The 20,313-nt window shown below is 35.2% G+C and overlaps 1 protein-coding gene across 3 annotated transcripts in view; it reads left to right on the forward strand.

The window, feature by feature from the left end:
• MBD-like (methyl-CpG-binding domain protein 2) overlaps positions 1–19,686 on the forward strand; it is a 58,662-nt gene extending 38,976 nt beyond the window's left edge. For all 3 annotated transcript variants that reach the window (XM_081747717.1, XM_081747718.1, XM_081747719.1), the window contains exons 4-6: positions 2,236–2,380; positions 15,414–15,659; positions 19,388–19,686. In XM_081747717.1, coding sequence (XP_081603843.1) covers positions 2,236–2,380; positions 15,414–15,659; positions 19,388–19,486 — 490 coding nt within the window. In that variant the 3' untranslated portion in view covers positions 19,487–19,686. The remainder of the gene's footprint in view (positions 1–2,235; positions 2,381–15,413; positions 15,660–19,387) is intronic.
• Positions 19,687–20,313: the final 627 nt, after the last annotated feature.

Raw genomic sequence — 20,313 nt, forward strand, 5'->3', positions numbered from 1 at the left:
TTCGCTACAGCAGACATTTTTTTTTCCTGGTTTAACATTCTGACTTAAAAATAATGTTACGGTTTAACGACTATATAAATGTTCATGCAGAGTCAACCCGTAGCAAGAGGAATATATAGATGCCTTTTTACATTATATGTAGAATCGGAAATTTATAAATCATGATCTGGAAAAGTAAGAGAGTTCGTACTTGCAAAATAAGTGGGAATCCTAATTAAATTGGTTGTAAATTGAGGTAATATAAGAACTAGATATGCCTTTCGCTATGTCGCAGTGTAAATTCGAACATGGTCTCATTGTAACCTTCGATTCAAGAATTTCCTCTCTAAGGTGATGTATTCCGTAAATTTCAATTAACTGATGTATACGAGCAAATAAAATCCATATCTCCGGTCTTCATGAATAAAAAAATGAAGTACACCTATTGAGTCTCCGTGACTACAATGATACACGAGTGTCAAATATAAGTACAGTCAGGGACAAAAATGTCGGACACTCCTCGTATAAGTTATACGGGGAGTATCCGATTTTTGTCCCTGACTGTACATGTATATATTACCTCAATATTACGAAATAACGATGACATCCACATGATATTATTGACTATTGTAGGGTAACAGAAGTGAGGAAATCACTTCGCTTTCAGAATATCTTGTTACAAGTGCCATTGAATGTTTTAAATGTATAATTTTCCACACGTTTTTAAACAATTGAACAGTGTATCCTAAAAGATTAGTAAGGGGGCTTACGAAACAATTAGCTTTTTGCCACCCTTAAAATGGCGGATCTATTCGATGTATGTGAGTTCTTATACAGGGTGTCTATCGGTCTCGAAAGTTACGAAAGTCGCGAAAAAGTCACGAAATCAGAAAATGGTCATGAAAGTCAAGAAAAAGTCACGAAGTTTAGCTTTTGGGTCACGATTTTTTTTATTTGTACAAACAAAAGTACAGACTGAAAAATTTTGTTCTATAAAATGTCAAAATTCATCACCAAAGAAGTCTATGACCGACTTTAGACGCTACCAAATCGCAGGCAAAGCACGCTTCTATCACATGCATGAAAATTCACCTAATTCGTACCAAAATTCACCCTTTTAGAATGTTACGAAATTTTATGGTTTGGTAAAGAAAAAGTCACGAAATTTCATTTTGGAATTTTAGTAGACACCTTGTTATATTACCTCAATGAAGTTGTAACAAATAGGAACATTCAAAAACAGTCCTTTTGCTGGCATATTTTGTATGTTCTGTTACATGCATTATATATAATGTTCCTGAGATGTCAAATCATAATGATGTTATTGTATCTTTGAAAAACGCCAATCCCCATCCAGGACCACAAATAAAAGCTTTGTTCTGTTGAAGACTTTACAGCTGAGTTGTCCCTCAGCTTTCTTTATATATGTTCGAAAATTAAAAATGTCTTTAATCATTTGTGAAGATTGAAAAATAGATAAATATATTTTTTATTTCTGGTCTTAACCGACATCTTGGTAGGGGTAAATCACTATAAAAAATGTTACATTTTCTAACTTATGACTGAAAGTTGATTTGTGAATTCATTATCAGAGGCGAGTTGGTCTACAAAGTCTCCTTTTTTACTTTATTTAATCTACGTAATCTACGAGGTCTTCTTTTGTGCTTCATTTGGTCTATAAATAGCTATTTTCGATGCAGTTAGACGCTCCGATGCCTGTCTGACACTTCCGGAAAAAAAAGTTGAATTTACAAGTACAATTGTTGACTAGAAATAAGATGATAAATATTCTATAAAGCAGTTTTTACATTATTAATTTGTAAGCATTATTGGTTTGTTATGTACTCGGGTATATTAATTTCTATAGTATCATGAATTTTATTTTAGTTTTACAGTGTGAAGGATTGTTGGCAAGGAAATATTTAATTTGATTCACTCTTTGGTTGTAAAAATTTTGTCCCATAATGGTAGTAGTGCAACTTTCGATTGATTAATGCACGAAATATTAGTAGCAAAACTACGTAATATTTCATATATTGATAAGTTAACAAGATTACAAAATGAAAGAAGAATGATTAAGGATATCTTTTAATTTCATTTAAATGCATAGATAAGCATACATCAGATGTTCAGTTTGCGAAGTACAATATTTTAATACAGATCTCATTGTTTTCCGTAGAATTGCAGAAAAAAAGTAAATATGTGTTTTAATGTAGTGGAAAGATACCTTGAATATAGTTTTCATTGATTTTGCAGCCGAGGAGTCCGCAATGATGCTTCTCTTGTTCCACCAATCAGACAGACAGCTTCAATCTTTAAGCAGCCCGTTACAGTGTACAAAACACAGGAAGGAAAGGTTAAACCTGACTTCAAACATGGCCCGCAAGAAAAACCTAAACAGGTACTGTTGTTAAGTATTATTTCCTGTGGATATTAAACTGCTGCTTAATAATTATATCTCTGTTTATTAAATAAATTATATTAAATTCTTAAATGGTAAAATCAAATGACGAATCAGGTCAAAAATATCCGAGCATGAATAGAAATTAACATCATGTTTTCATAATGTTTGTGAACTGGTCATATTTAAATCATGTAATGAAGCTGGCGACCCTGTTAGAATATTGTTCCAGCAATATGTCATATGGCATGAATATCCCGTGAGTATTAAGTAATAGACGCTATAGGACACATATTACATAAACAAATCAAAAGGATTCACCTCAATATTCTGTTGAAAATCAGAATTTACGCTGGAATCTTTGTCCGTGCACATCGCGTAGTAACGTTGACTTCCTTGAAAAATCATTTCAGAGTGAAGTAATCCTAGAAGATTCGAAGGAAACTGAATCATCCGATAGAAGCAATTGTAGCTGTAGTATATATTAAATCTTTCCCGAGGAGATGTGGTGATTAAGACAATAGCACCCTTAAAGATTTTAAACATTGGAAGTGATGATATAAAAGACATATAGTCCAGATCAGTTTGGGCAAGCAAAGAAAATAATCTTGCCTTGGTAGTGTCAGATGTTATTGAATTTAACAGTTGTTAAAATTCAGGACAAAGTAAGACCCCCTTCTTTTTGTCCTAAAAGAAATTCAGAACCGAGATACAGGGCGCCATTTCTCACGTACGAATTTCGGCAAAATATTAAAATACTCAAAGGTATTTTGTTGTTTATTTTATTTGATAATAATTTACTTGTTAAAATGATATCCTGCGTGTGGAAATATATGTCCAACTTCTCTTGCTGTAGCCTTCTGATTTTATCGTCGAAAAAAAAAAAAAAACTGAAAATTTTTGATTTTATTAGTTTTGGTTCAGTACCATGCAATAATAATACTTGCCCTGAAAAGGAGAACTTCCACTTTAGAGTTGAACAGGATCATTAAACAACTGAAAATTTTGCTTACATTAAACCAGTTTCCGTTACCACATTCTCACATATTGGTCTCATGAATTCAGTGTCTAGTCTTATTTTACACGGCATTTTAATTTTGTATAAAGATAAGTAACAGACACAGCTTTCAAACATATTAAAGCTTACAAAATATGTATGAAAATTCCGAAACATATTACAAGTTCCAAAGCATGCCACTTCTGCATACTCTACTTAGAACTGAAATTACAAATTCAGTAAACTGTAAATGTCTTCAACTGTACCAGTATCTTTCTTTGATATTGAGTGTTGTCTTTTTGTTGAATCAATAGAAGTTAGGACACGAACAATCTTGAAGTTGAAAACTTTGTGAATTGAAAGTGAGCACTGGTGGTGTTGATGTCGTGTATGTGGAAATCTATATCCAGTAGCTGTCCATGTGGCAGCATAAATTTCACGACGATTCTATTTAACTTACAGTTGATATCTATAACCTCTGCAACTCACCAGTTGCAGTCATACACAGGCCGCAAACATCCCTCTTTGTAAGTTGTGAATCTCAATATTCAATAGAAATCTGCAATGTAGGTTCGCCCATCACTGAGATATCCAGACAGTGACTTCTGAACAGGACCACAAATAGGGATAGGGGAAGCGGGGCGCGTGGTTGCAGTTGCGCCTAAAAGAACACTGCCGGTACTTGATATTTTTAACCGACTTAAAAGAAAAAGACAAGACTCAATTCAACCCGTTTATGTATATATTGCGGATGTGTTTCACGCATAACTTCGACATAGTTGCACCGATTTTGATGATTTTTGTTGGAAAGAGTATATCTTCTCGGTAGCCTCATATACATTTCTTTAGGATCTGATGGTAATCTTTGGAACTAGATCATAAAACTCCTCAGTGGATGCTGTGTTGAATGCGGTTAGGAGTTTTGTTGAAAAACTTTTATAATTAATCTAAAATTTAATTGTATTTTAAATACATTAAGCATATAATAGTGCATTTTTTCTCGTGTCCGACCAGTCATTATGCACCTTGATAGAAATTCATTGTACAAAGCAGTGAAATTCGTGACACAGAAGACCCAGAGGCAGTCAGACCCGTAGCTTGAAGTGGCCAATGGCCTAATCTGACCCGGAGATGAAATGTCATCATACACATAGGGACTATGTGTGAGGCTTCTAATGCAATTCTAACAAACATGATTCTCTCTGTCAATGCATTTTCACTAAATAAAATTTTCTTTCTCGCTTGTTGTTTAACTGCAAGGTTTATCAGAGTACAAACGCGGTAGTCCAGAAAAGATAAGTTGCATGTTCCTTTCATGAGGGATCGTCAATGTTTAATCGACCTGTAAAATTTGTCGTTTACAATATAAAAGATACCACTGCGCCCAAACAGTGTTTTGTTAATTCTTCTTGTGTAGGCAGTGTTCAAAAACCACGCGTGGGAAAACGATCAAAACATGGTACTGTATCTTGATTAAAAAATGTTGCACCGAGAATCAAACAAATAAATGTTCGAGCTCGAGTAGTGGACATCATTAATCAACTATAAAATTCTGCATTAATGCAGTAGAGATGATATTTTGGCAGCTTCTGTGTCACCGCTTCTGTGAAACGATGCCCGGAATCAGTAACTCATGAAATTCCATCACTGCTACAAAGACATCCCTGCAGTCTCCTCCCTTCCTCCTCCAGTATAAGAGCCTTGTTCCGTAGCCACCCGACAAACTTCAGTGTTTTGCCAAACACCCTTTAAAACGTTTGAAGTAGACTATAGCTAAAGAGGTGTTCGTTTGTTTGTGTATAATAGTATTCCGTTCAAAACATAAAACTCTCTTAGTGAACCTGAGAGACAGGGAAGTTGGGCCCTGACTTTCGTGTTTGCCCTGGGTTACAAATCCTAGTTGCGTGTGAACTTCTTTCACAGGAGTAGTTTGGTTGGTTTTTAATTTTATGCTGACGGAATTCTTCAACTTCTTTTTGGGCAAGAGGATAAGGGTTGTTGATCCCGTATGACTTCACCACTCTTGTAAAATCCTCGACATTCTGAATTGCAGCTTACTTGGGCTGGAAAGTTGATTTTGTAGCATGCTGCTCAGCACTCTCTTTCGACCATCACAAAGCCTTTTCCCATGACCACTAGTACTATATACTCACTCCATTGCGACTTTGTCTGTTCAAACAGTTGGTAGGGCAGCATCAGTTGTTCAGCTTCTACACGTCCCTTCACTTCTTCAATGTGTTGTTGTTGCAATATCTTTAAATGTTGATGTGTTACTGTTTACAGTGTCCATTTCGGAAGTTTATCAATAAACGTATCAATGGCAACAGTTTCCTTAATGAGTTTATTGTTGTTCCTTGTTGGATATGTAATCTCGGAAGGGTCATCTATGTTTTCCAGACCAAGTGTGTGTGTGTGTAAGGCAAGTCTCTCCTTTGTAGAGCAATCACATATTCTGAAACAAACAGGTCTTTCGTTGTTCATCATAGGCTACTAACGAGTTCACACATCCAACCAAAGTGTCATATGTCACGCCTTCAAGTAAGTTTTTCAAAGTTACCACACAAATTTCAAAGAGTCTTTTCATAAAGAATGTGAAATCAGTCATTTAGGTTGTTGCATAAAATTTTTGATTTTCCAATATAGGATACTGAATGTATCTTGTTTAATGGCGAAAGCTTGTTTAATACTGCGGATTATGTATCTTTTTACTTTCACTGTTTCTCCTGCAACTGTTGTGATTATAGTTTTTTTTTTCTTTCTTTCTTTCTTTCTTTTTTTTTTTTTTTTTTTTCACTCTAGCGAGATCAGTCCCATTTCTTTTTCCAGATAAAATAACTGCAATTTGAACATATGCTTATACATAGGATGACCATAGTGGGGATCCGGTTTTCCAAACACTCCCTTTGCAAAACACGAATTTCTTGTTTTATCCATGATGTGTTTTGTTGCTCATAAAATGTAATGCAAAATTTGTACCTTTGAAAGGCTTGCACCTTTTCGTTGTAAGTTTCATACGATTCAATAGCTGTATGATATAAATTTCCGGCAGGCAGCACAAGCTTCTTTTGGTTCATTTTCTTTTGAAGATGGAATTTCTACTTTGCAGTGTTTGGTCAGTTTTGAGTTGATGTACTCACCCACAACCGCTGTGCTTTCTTGTTGCATACACCTTACGACTTGACTCGACTGACCATGGTTTCTTAATAGGATTAACACCAACCTCTTTAGTTGACTGATTCAGAGAATGTAATTCTTATTCAGCAGACACAAAATCTTCATCATCCTCACATAGGAGACTTGTTCAGTTTTGTATATTCTGTCAAAGGATTTAGGACACAAAATGTAATCACTGGAAACATCTTGACTTTGAAATACTCTTGAAGTGAGCACTGTTATTCCCAACTTGAAAGAATTTTTTTCCCCTAGTCTTTAGATATTATTCTTTTATGGATTTACAAATAGTCAGCACACTCCGCTTTCTTGTAGCTGGAGTCAGAAGACATTTCAAACTATTCTTTCCACAAAATACCCTACAACTCAATCAATCAGCAGGATTCTTAGAAAAACGTACAGTTGCTGTTGGACCATAAATTTGGACCATAAATCACATTTTCTCTTTGTTTCCCTGCTGACAACTGAACTATGAATTCATATGTACTCCATTTTATACGCTAAACTAAATACAGAATGATTCCAGATTGTTCTAGAAGGTTTTGTTATATTCTGGAATAATCAGTATAGTTCGCCATTGTTCCAGAAGACTTTTCACGATTTGCAAGATTGTACACTCATGTCCAAAATTATTGTCGCATGTCTATAAATGTGATATTGTAGGAATATAATTTGATAACGAATTTGCCTGGTATTTCTTATAATGGTAGTATGTGTATAATCGGCAAAGACATTTATGTGGCAAATTTCATGTCAAAAGAGCAGTAAATAAGAACAGTAAAACGAAAATAAAACTTTCTTGTCCATTTAGCACCACTTTGTTTTATTCATTCTAATTTTCCTATTTATAATTCTTTTCCTATGAAATTTACCACAACTATAGATTTCCCGATTATACACATAGTATCAGTATTAAAAGTACCCTGCAAAATCATTATCAAATTATATTCTTTCAAGAAGACAGTTATAGATATGCGACAATAATTTTGGAGATGAGTGTACATATGTATATTTAAAAAATCCAGAATAAAAACATTTCACCAGTTCCAGCTTTGTTTAATTTATTGCTTTTATTCCATCACATTGAACACATTTGCCTAAGTGGATTCTTTACAAAACCACTATGTAAAACTCCAAAACCAAAGTGGTGTGCTTTTCTTTTCGGGGCTTGTAATACTTTTACAGATATAACTACTGTACAATTCTCTGAATGTTTGGGATTTATGTTTCAAGATAGAAAAAAAAAAAATTAAAAACTACAATGAAGACATTAGCCTCGGAAGTTATAACATGAACATTGTTTATGGAACCTGTTAAGCTGAAAAAGCATGTAACAAAGTACAATACTGATCAAGAGTCAATCAAAAGGTTTCAGATTAACATTTTTTAAAAGAAAATGATAGAAAATGTTTTTGATTTTTCAAGAAATTCAGAAGGCTACATCTCGAGCCTTCTTACGGGTTTCTTACTACACTGAATTTTTTAATATATGTTTTATTCAATAACATGTGAGGATCAAGCAAACCCTCCTGCCTCAAAATATATATATAAAATTTTGGTTCTAAGAAAATATAAACAATCAAGCTATAAAGTTGTAATTGAAGCGTGCGTTAGCCAAGATTCTTCAACTTGATTGGCATTTGTGTGTGTGTCCGTCTGTCTGTTCCACAATAAATCTCATAAAACTTATTCAGGTTTGATGAGACTTATTATGTGCTTTCCTCCCACTTGCGAAAATAACCCTATTGTTTGGGATTGTATCCCTTCAATATAAGAGGGTAAAAAGGAGTAAAATCCACCCTATGTAACAAATTTACAAATGTACATTCAGTATAATTTTCCCATATAATCCACGTAAAAAGCTTTCGCTTATGAGAAAGAATGTAATTTTCTTTATGGCATTGGGAATATTCCCATAGCATAGCATTAAAGTCTGCCAAGAATGAATGTGTGAACTCAAGCCCTCGTCCCCCTTTATTTCAAAAATGTTCCACGATAATTTTTGTTAAGAGGTGTTTGATTTTAGCGCAATATATCGAACATTTTCTTTGAGTCTTCCCAGTCATTTCTTCTGCAGGTAGTTAAAATCAATAAAGAATAAAGCAATGGATTTACCCTACTAGCTCTTCCCTATTTCTTTGGAGAGTAACACGATAAATTTTCTGAAAGTCATTCGGTTTTGATACAATATAATGTACATTTTCTATGACTCTTTTCCGTAATCCCCAGTGCTTACGATGAAAATCAATCAAGATTGAATGTGATTTCAGTTTCCTCATGTGGGATGAATTACTCTCCCATCCCTCCTCAATAAAAAACGTTCCACAGTATTTTGCCAAAAATCATACGTGAGAAATAACACCCGAGGCCTCATCTTTGGCTGCCTGTATCTCGGGCTAGGATTTTCTTTTTTGACAAAACAAGAAAATAGGGGTTTCTTACTGCTGTTCGATTTTGGTGCTATATATCATACATTTTCTTTAAGTCTTCATAGTCATTCACTTTGCACGGAGCTGAGATCAGTAAAAAATAAAGCAGTGGTACTATCCTCCCCCTTTTTTTTAGTTCCACGATGACATATATATAAAACACAATATTTCCTTTGAGACTCTTCCCGTAATTCCTGTGCTTATGAATAAAATCAGTCAAGAATGAGCGGTAAATATAGCTCCCTAATGTAGCATCGATTATCTCCTTCCACCCCTCCGATTAAAAAATATGATCCAAGATATCTTTGAAAATATTATATTTTCATGGGATATGGTGTACTTTTTGAGACTTCACAATCATTTCCACTCCTTGGATTTAGAATCAATTGAAAACGATAGATTGAACCTCTCTCTACCCTCCCCCTCCGGGTTTAAAACGAAAAATATATTTTCTTTGATAACTTCCGTAGATGTTATTCGATTGTACCACAATATGATGTATGTGTTTATTTAGGTTTTCACATAGTTTCTACTCTTGCAGTTGAAATCAGTCAAACACCAGGACTCACTAAACTCGCCTCTTCCACCCAAAGATCTAAATGAAGATTATATGATAACTTTCGTAAAAGAAAATTTTGTCGAATATGGTCTAATTTTTTCTGAGAATTTCTAGTCTTCTCAGTATATATATATATATACAGGGTGGTTCAGTAATGTTGGACAGCCCTGAATAAATCGGAAACCAGAAGAGATATTAGCAAGAGTGTGGTGGATCCATATACTTGTGGAAGGGGGACGTCTTGTGAGGTACCACACATTGTTACCAGGTCAACAGTGTTGCCAGCTCAGTACAAAGTTGTATTTTTTTAAATGGAACATATAGAAGTTTATGCCATCAAAATAATTAGTACAGAATGTGAATACCAACAAGCGAAACCGCACCTGTCAGTGTTGCCAAATAAGGAAGTTATAAAGCTTCAAAGATCAAGAGATTAAAGTGTCCGTAGAACAAAACTAGCAAAAAGGCAAGAAAAATAATACTACGGAATGAAAAGGAGGAACCAAAAGAGTAAACCAAAGAACGCACAGCATCCAGTGAGTAACAGGGTTGCCACAGCAAAGGGGGGAAAAAATTGAAAATTTTGCAGTTGCTATAGGAGGAAAAGTGCCCATATGACATAATGCTGGAAACACCATAGAAAGTCTATGTAAGATTCAGGAATCCTAATACCGTTTGTTCGAAAGCGATATCTCAAACCGTTTTCGAGATACACCAAAGGTGTGCGGGGTTTGCAACACTGCATAATTGATTTGACGATTAGACCCGTGTAGCTCTTACATTTTGTTGGGCGTATCATTTTCATTACTCGTTCCTGTAGTTTGGAGGGCGAGGGAATTATTATGCAGTGTTGCAAACTCCGCACACCTTTGGTGTATCTCGGAAACGGTTAGAGATATTGATTTCGAACAAACGCTATTAGGATTCCTGAATCTTACATGAACTTTCTATGGTGTTTCCAGCATTATGTCATATGGGCACTTTTCCTCCTATAGCAACGGCAAAATTTTCAATTTTTTCCCTCCTTTGCTGTGGCAACCCTGTTACTCACTGGATGCTGTGCGTTCTTTGGTTTACTCTTTTAGTTCCTCCTTTTCATTCCGTAGTATTATTTTCCTTGCCTTTTTGCTAGTTTTGCTCTACGGACACTTTAATCTCTTGATCTTTGAAGCTTTATAACTTCCTTATTTGGCAACACTGACAGGTGCGGTTTCGCTTGTTGGTATTCACATTCTGTACTAATTATTTTGATGGCATAAACTTCTATATGTTCCATTTAAAAAAATACAACTTTGTACTGAGCTGGCAACACTGTTGACCTGGTAACAATGTGTGGTACCTCACAAGACGTCCCCCTTCCACAAGTATATGGATCCACCACACTCTTGCTAATATCTCTTCTGGTTTCCGATTTATTCAGGGCTGTCCAACATTACTGAACCACCCTGTATATATATATATATATATATATATATATATCATAGTGTTGTGTTTTGTCGGACATTAGAGACTGACTTCTGTTCAGGTTCATATTACTACATATTGTTATGTAGAAATTAATTTTCGCTCTTAAGACAGTCTTGTAATCGTGAAATATTAAAATTCGAGATTGCCTCACATTTACACGTTATATGAACTCTACATACCGAAAACAATTACTTGGATGTTAAACGTCTGTATGTGTAGAGGTCTTGAGGCTGCATTCTCAATGTATGAAACCAAACTTTAAATGTAAGGGTCGTAAAAGGTTTTCGAGGTGAAGCTGATCGAATTTTCTCCCTACATCCGATAACATGGAGTGTGAAAATTCATTTACCAATTTTGTTGCCAATAAAATGGTTAATAAAATTTTACAATCCGACAAATTGTATAATTCATTTCTTTTTGTGTAATCCACAAACAGGAGCTTCCTAATGAGAGTGAATTATTTTTGGACGATTTTAGGTGTACGGCTTCAACTATTTTGTTCCGATTGCATTCACAAACTTGCAATGTAATGTATAAAATGTTTTCGTTTCTAAGGCCTTCCCTAAGTTCAACCTTTATTTTTTTATTTTTATTTTTTTAATTTATTGAATAACTTAGGCAATGAAGAATATAAAAATTGAGCCACACACACACACACACACACAAAAGTTCTTTGCACCGGACCCCAGAATATGGATTCGATGTATTTCGTTATACATGAACCACATTTCGTAACCCCAGGATGATAGATGTGTGAGTGTTTTGTTATGGGGGTGGATTTTGAGCGATTTTGGATAGGGAGAATACACGTAACACAGCCATACAAAAAAAAAAAAAAAAAAGAAAGAAAAAAAAAGTTCTATTCAGTGGACCCCAGGGTATAGGATTCGATGTATTTTGTTGCACAAAATCCAACTTTCGAAATCCCAGGACGTTTGACCGTGTCTTTTTTTAATAAACGAAATATTTGATAGGAAGGAAACACTTTTTCACCCGTAAAACAAAATTCACACGGTCAGTCGTCCTGGAAATTGAAAATTTGGATTGTGTGTAACAAAATACATCAAATCCATACGCTGGGGTCTGCCGAACAGAACTTTTATTTTGTGTGTGCGGGCGGAAGGGAGGGGGACTTAAGACTTTCCATATAGTGTATTAATTTAGTTGCCGACAATTATGACGTCATAAACTGCGCACCGAAATTTCTTACATTATTTTATTTAATAGCATTTTGTAGAGACTACCTGGCTCACTTACTATATTTTTAATGTATTTCATTGTCTTTTAAGTTATTCACTAAAGTTTTTTTTTTTTTTTTTAAATGTGGGGCTGAGCTTAGCGAGGAGCCTTAATTTGATTTCCCTTGAAAAAAAATGAGAACACTATATATCGTATAAGCCCACTCACTCATCAATCGTGATCAACTTAGCATAGTTGTATACTTTGACGTGCTATAAAAATGTGAAATATTACGTTGTGCAGGCTTCCGATTTCCGAGTACAGGTAATCAAACGTTGAATCATGTTTTCGAAAACAAAGTCATACACACAATTTCGAAAACAAAAGGTAATACACCGATTTCATCCGATCGGGGTCAAACTTAGTATGATGGTAAATCTTGACTTGCTATATAAGCGTATGAAATATTATGTTGTATAGGTTTTCGGTTTCCCAGTTTTAAACGGTCAAATTTTGAGTCATATTTTCGAGAGGAAAAGGTCATGTTCGATCGGGATCAAACTTGGCACGGTACTAGATCTTGTTCTGTTATATAAATGTGTGAAATGTTGTGCAGGCTTTCGCTTCCCTTGTTGTGAGCAAGGAAATTTTGAATCATTTTTGAAAACAAGAAAAACATCAACCGAAATCATCCGATGTCAATCAAACTTGGCATGGTACAGTCAGCGACAAAAATTCGATGAAATTAGTTTCGTAAATAACTTGGAAGAACAATTTGAGTACAGTGGATCTTTTTGTCTCTGACTTTATACGCGTGTGAAATAGTATGGTGTACAGAAGTTGGTTCCTAAGCTAAAGCCCTAAATCAATACATTGAGCATAATAATGAAGCAATAAATACTGTGTAATCTGTACAGTTAAAGGCTAATCTTGAACAGAAAAAAATCAAGTGAAGAATAATGTCATATGACTGTTGGTATTTCACATATAAATATACAGTATATTTAGGAAGAGTAATTTACTGGTAGAGTGAGTTTCGTTTCTGTTTTTTCTCTTTCTCAAATATACATGTAACGATTTCGTTTTCAATTCATAAATGTTTCAATATTTGTTAATATGTAATATGGCTCTTTTACTGTTGAAACAAAAGAATCCCGAAATGGAAAATAGATTAGTTATCAGAAAACAAATATTTCACATAGCACTAAAAATGTATGTTGTATATATATATATATATATATATTTTTTTACTTCATCAGATAAAAAGGTGGAAGAAGTAGGAAGCAGAGCGAGAGAAATCAAAGAATATATAAAAATGCCATTTTAGTAATAAGTGTTCCCGTATTTTGTTTGTGTGTAATTATTTAGTACTTAGATAATAATTCCCCCTTCCCTGGCACACGAAAATGTATTAAATTTGAGATTTTCTCAACACAAATAAAAATACCAAACGTAATATAGCAAGCAGGGAGATGAGCCCCTAGAAAATTTTCTTCGAGCGCCCATGAATGAAATCTTAAATTTTATGTTCCATGGTTATCACCGTGTAGACTAAAGGGAACGATAATGATGAGAATGAATTAAATGGTGACATGAGGAAAGTGAGCGAAAACGGAAGAACCTCGAGAAAACTAACACATATAGTGTTTGTCCACCATAAAACTCATTTGACGCAAATAGAAGAAAACCAAGAACCTTATCCACCAGAAGTGAACGCTTTACTCTGAGCCACTACTACCTCAATAAGCAAAAGATGAACATATATTTGCAAATATACTAGTAACCCCAATTGAACCCAACCTGAGAGATGCCCCAAAGGGAACTTAGGCCGGGGAATTTTCTCAACGGCCACTCCTGAAATCATCACTGTTCGTCTGTTGCTAAGAGAAAACCATCAGTTAGTTAAATTTGAGTTCAGTTGATTTTAACATTTCGTTCAACAGCGAGGCTATAAGACTTAGATCTACTGATTACATATGGAATCCGCCCGCCGGGAATCGATCCCGGGTCTCCCACATCCCTTTGTTTACATCCCATTTTTATCTTCACGTCTATTTCAATAGTAGTAAAGCGAAAAGTAGATATCACTAATGTAAACTTTGTTCCATGTGGACAAGTGTTTTTACTGAAAGATGCAATGCATTGTCTTCCCAGAAAGAATCTATGTTCGTCTTTCTATAGCATATAATATTTTACAGCGCACTTTTTCTGTGTAAATACTGTATTTACATTAAATATAATGTAGTACTTTGAGTTGATTATGAAACATTGAAATTGGCCTTTATGGCTAGTGCAGTTGAAAGTCATCATAATAGTTTTATCCAATGTACGTACAGTATCTTAATAAAATGGATAAATGCGTATCAGGAGTATGCTGATATTAACTACGAAATGTACGTACAGTATCTTAATAAAATGGATAAATGCTTATCAGGAGTATGTTGATATTAACTACGAAATCGTATTACGTCTAATTGAGCAACACTGTCAGTACTTCACGACGAGAAGCAAGCAACAGGAAAGTATTTTGAAAATAATGTTTCTTCCTTTCTTCGCAGGAAGCAACCCTACTACGCAGAAAAAAAAGAAAAAAAAAACGCATGCAACTACAAAAGCAGGAAGAAACAGCGCGCGTATGGTTTTCTTTCTATTTCTACTCCCCTTGAACTGCAAGTGCATTTGCTGGCAGTTTGTGATTCACAATTCATTTCGATCATGACAAGCAATTCAGTGGAGAGTACAAATGATTCATTAAAAGAATCGATTCATTTGTGGAAAGAACTCGAATTCATTTGATTCACACCATGATTCGTTCATAATGATCGAATCGTTCATGATCGACACAACACTAATCATGATCATAGTATTAGACACTAAAGTACTTTGGATGTGCATTGTCCCATTTGTCTCATTTGCGTTATTACTGCTGTAGAGCCCATCAAAATTTATTACAGAGTATGCCAAACAGTGTCCCACTACCGATATTTCTGTAGTACAAAATTTCAGCGTTTTATGTTCATTAGTTTAGAAGTTACAAGGTGACAGGAAAATGTAAGATTTAAATCATTTATATCTTTGTAGCAGTAATAATTTGTTTATACAGTATCGTAAATTTCCAAGTCTTTTTTTTTTTTTTCCTTTCTTCATAAGGGACAAAATTTTAAAATGCTTCCCAAGTTCGTGTACGTATTCCCAAGTTTAGTATAGTAATATATTTACTTATATTTTCAGTTATTTTGGGAAAAACGACTGGAAGGTCTGAAAGCATGTGATTTAGATGGAATGGAATTTGATGCCATGGAGTTGCCTCGGGGTTTACGAGCAGTTGGTCCGCACGTCACTGAAGAGACATTACTTCAATCTGTTGCCACTGCTTTGCATGTTTCTACACAACCCGTTACCGGACAGACAGGATCGCGTTCTGCCCTCGAGAAGAATCCGGGTGTGTTTTTGAATCCAGATCAACCATTGGTACAGGTGAGAGCTTATTTTTATTTTTATTTAGATGAAGGTTTAAATTGTATCAACTTTTATGGTGAAATGTAGAAAATATTTGTAATATTGAGTTGATCGGATTGAAATGTCCGATCGACGTTTGTTACTTTCAAAGGTCAAAATAATGAAAACTATCTTACCTGGTTAGTGAAAGTATTCTCTGGCTGCTGTCTCATTCTTTTCTCATCGCTCTCAGCCACACATTGCACCGCTCAGCCATCAGAGAAGTTATGTCCTTTCAGTAAGTGATCGAAATGAGGGAAGGAGTGAGGAAGAGTTTCAGACAGCGATCCACGGAGCGTTCGCACTATATTTTGATATGCATATGGACGTGCATTGTTGTGCAACATGAGATCCATATCTGTTGAGCATTGAGCATTATTGATGCTTACGGATAAGTTTGTGGTGTATTTCATGGAGTTCACTGTAACGTTCCACAGTGGTAATTTCCCCTCGACGGAGAGACATGATAGATGACTTACACTATATACCACCATACCAGCTACAACACCACAACTCTTCTGCAGGTGGAGGCTTAATGTAGAAAGCCGTCGTGGATGTTGATCACGATATAACCACTCTTCTGACCACCATCTATGAATGTCGTAACAGATCCATTTTTCATTTGAAGTGACAGTTCGATACAGAAAATCGTTCCGGTTATTCCGTACAGTTAGAGGACTGGCCTGTTTCAACTCACGGACACCAGTGAGTCCAACTTCTTCACCCAGTTGGTTACGTGGAATCGCCGAACGACAGTAGTATGATGTATCTCTGACTCGTATGCAATTGTACAAGCATTTTTCTGAGGGTCTGCTTCCAAAGTGTTCCTGAGGAGTACAGCAGAACATGCTGTAACAACTATGTGTATTCCCTGAAATGACATTTATAAAGAAACAGTCACATCAGTGCCAGCTTTTTTGCAGACTCGTCAACAGCATACAGAGATTACCAATATAATTAGATATTATTCAGCAGTTATCTCTTCGAATTTTGACAGCAGCGGGAGCTAAATAAATTTTAGCTTTAACAGCATTAGGCACTGAAGGTGGTTTTGATTGCCAAATATTTTGTTAGTGTTAATGGACGACTGCATGGACAGTGTTTGCTGTTTTGGATCAGAAGTTCTTCATAATGATGTCAATGTTTATGTGAAAGGTGAAGTTAATAAATAGTAATTATGCAACTGCTACAGGCAACAATAAGTTTACATTCATTCGCTATTGACTTTTAAGTTGTTATTAGATTGAAAACAAACCTAGCATCGCATTTCTGTTAGTATCTCAGTCTTATTTTCATAAACCAGGACATCATTATAAAAATGAAAGACAGTGTCCTTTGTGTGTGTGTGTGTGTGTGTGTGTGTGTGTGTGTGTGTTAGTCTTAATGCGTTTTCAGGGGGTCACGGTGACTCAGTGGTAGAGCGCTTACTTCTGATTCTTGAGGTCCCTGGTTTGATCCGCAGCTATTAAGTTTGTTGTGGACAACATCATGCTCATGGGTTTTTTCGGTGTACTCCCGTTTCCACCCACTTTTTATTCCACTAATTATTCCATCATCATTCACTTGCTTTAATCATCGTCTTCCTTATGAGGCGTTTACACTTGGTCGATTTAGTCGCACGGCTAAATCGACTCGCTGCATTTGCGACTAAATCGAAGCAACTAGACCGAATGAGATCGATGGATGTGTTCAATTGTTTCAACCGAAATTGAATGCTGCTTGTCGACTCGCTCTCCTCTGGTCGATTCGAAATCGACTGGTAATTTTAAAGATGCCCAAGCAAAAAGTAATTGGTACAATTTGCGGTGTTATAGCAGAAGAAAATAGAATCGACCACAGAAAATAGAACGTCTTTCAATTCAGTTGCTAGTCGATTAGTCGCTTTCGATCAACAAGCGATTAAGTTGAAGTCCTGTTTACACGGTCGATTAAGTTGAAAGTGACGTCAATTCAACTGAATCGAACGCAAATCGACTAAGTGTAAACGCCCCATTAGCCTCACAGGTATAATCATGGGACGTCAAACTCAAAGATGTTCTTAATGCATTTTGTTTTTAAGTATGTAAAAGTTCGCTGCATAATAATTAGTTTGGATTTTATAATGTGTGAATCGACTTGTGATTCATTCTTATATCAGACGAAGACTTCCTTTCTTACTAGCTATACAATTGTACTCACTACAGAATATACGAAGCGAAATGAAAACACAGTGAAAATCCTAATTATATTTGTTATTATAAACATTTAACATATATAATCCAGACAGCTAATGTGTTTCCAATAAATTGATAAGAATCTGTAAATAGATTTAAAGAAACTGAGGAAATCGTCCTCATCACATACCATTAAGTTTCTACGTAGTTGTCTACAAACTGAAGCACTGGTTCTCTGGATTAATGAGCCTCCTTTCCCATTACAGATAATGCCGGAAGTGTTTCTGCCAGTGTGTCGTGACTGCCGATGAGACGTTCTTTTTATCCGAAGTTTACGTTATTAAAGGTCCAAATGTTTCGTTATATTCGGTAGCAGGTCCGATTTTTCTTTCTAAATAATGTAGATATGTGTATCAATATGGATGATATATATATACATGATATATATATATGGATGATATATTCCACTGTTTCTCTGTAACTCGAAGTGAGCAACACCATCTGTTTCCTCGAGATTTACCATCAAACCAGACCAGTGGTATTTGAATTCGGTAGGACGGGCATTTGCATTGTAGAATACTAATACTTTAAATAGTTACAAAACTTGATGATTTCCCATTATATCATGATATTTGATTGATTTCGATAGCGTAGCGAGATAAAGGTAATATAATCTTGGGAGGAGATATCATTGTTAAACTAGCGGAATTTATATTGATAGATATGGGAACTTACATGTTAATTCCAGTTGTGGTCGTTCTGGAAGTGTCCCCGAATGTGACCTGACCTTTTTCAGATCTTATCTATCCTCCTGCTTTTATCTGATGAAGCATCAGTGACGGTGCTTATAGTTTATTATTATTATTTATTTAATTAATTTTTAGGTTAGTGCTTTTAACTTAAGCTGCACAGTAAATAGGCAAAATTCTTAAAAGACTTCGAGAGCCTTATTTAAGGAAGGTAAACTCGGTGCAAAGCAAAATCTAAAATATTCTAATATATTTTTAGAAATACACATCATTTTGCCGAAACGGCAACATTTGAATCCAAAGTAAGAAATTAACATTACTCAACATAGGTATGAAGAAGAAACTAGTGACACTCGCATATCATTGTTTGCATTTGTGGGTGCAACCTTACTTACTTCAGAGCAGAAAGTTACTGTACATGTGCTCTTTTTTCCTCTCGCCTATACTATAGTTTCGTTTCTTGTAAGCAAAACAAGAAAAATATACGGAATCTACCATTCTCCTTTTTCTGGATGTAAATGCCGATAAAATAAAGTTGAGACAACAAAATTGCATTATAAATAATAATGAGTAAAAACAAAGTTAGGTTTAAGAACAAATCACGAAAACATTATTTCCGCTGGTAATAGCGCAAATCTACAAACGTATACACAGACCGTCGCTATCTGACCGAACACCGATAGTGAATATAAATAAAAATTTAAAAGAAACGAAGTATTACTTCTTTCGATTATGTTTTTCAGCTACAACTTCGATAAAATTATTTACTAATCATTTGTTTAATATCTTGTTTATTTTTTTCCAGGCCGTTGCTGTGGCAGAAGATGATATTAAAAGACAGGAAGAAAGAGTGACCATAGCGAGAAAGAAGCTTGAGGATGCCCTGAAAGCTTTAATGAGCTGAGATGTCTACATTCTTATAACCCGTGTTTTATATTGAATATTTTTTATTCAGTGTTTTAAGTATCCGTATTGTGTATACAGTATTTCTAGCTGACAATTTAAAAACAATGTTATTAATCAACATAATCTAGAATAAATTGTGCATAAGAAGTGCACATTGTGATATTATGTACTTTATAAGTAAATGAATTTCAAAGCCAATATTCGTTGTTAGTATTTTATTTTGTCTTATGACTTAACCCTTTGTTTAGATAACTACACATACATCACTCAAATACCATCTACATGTCTTTGATGGATGTTTATTTATGATCGACTACCAGTGTACAAAGGGTCGTCATAAAGTTCTGTCCCTTGGTATGAAGAAGCATAGCACTAAACTTCACTTATCCCTGAAAATGTGTCTGCCAGGTTTTCATGAGTGGTGAAAATCACGTGGTGTATTAGTTTGGAACTCTTCTATTGGAATAAAATCCAAAATAACTCCATTCGTGCAGACAGAAGAGGTTCGTGCGGCGCTCCATTTCCTTCGCTTGAAGAGCAACAACTCCAAGAATATTCATGCTGGAATGGTTAAGGTGTATGAAGACAATGTACCAGCATATTAGACAGTGGTAAAGTTGGAAGAACACTTTCAGTTGGGACAACAAGAGTCGACAAACTGCGCAGTTGCCTACCGTCGCTAACTGAGGGATCAATCATTATCATATAAGTGGAGTCCCTAGTGCTCATATATCGCTACATTAATATCAGTAGGATCCTGCAGAAAGTCGCTATTGGTTACGTGTCCACTCACATCATCCGTAATAATGTGTATATGACAAATGT

Source organism: Thermobia domestica, unplaced genomic scaffold (genome assembly GCF_964235325.1).
Source record: "Thermobia domestica unplaced genomic scaffold, izTheDome1.hap1.1 HAP1_SCAFFOLD_518, whole genome shotgun sequence".
Lineage (NCBI taxonomy): Eukaryota > Metazoa > Arthropoda > Insecta > Zygentoma > Lepismatidae > Thermobia > Thermobia domestica.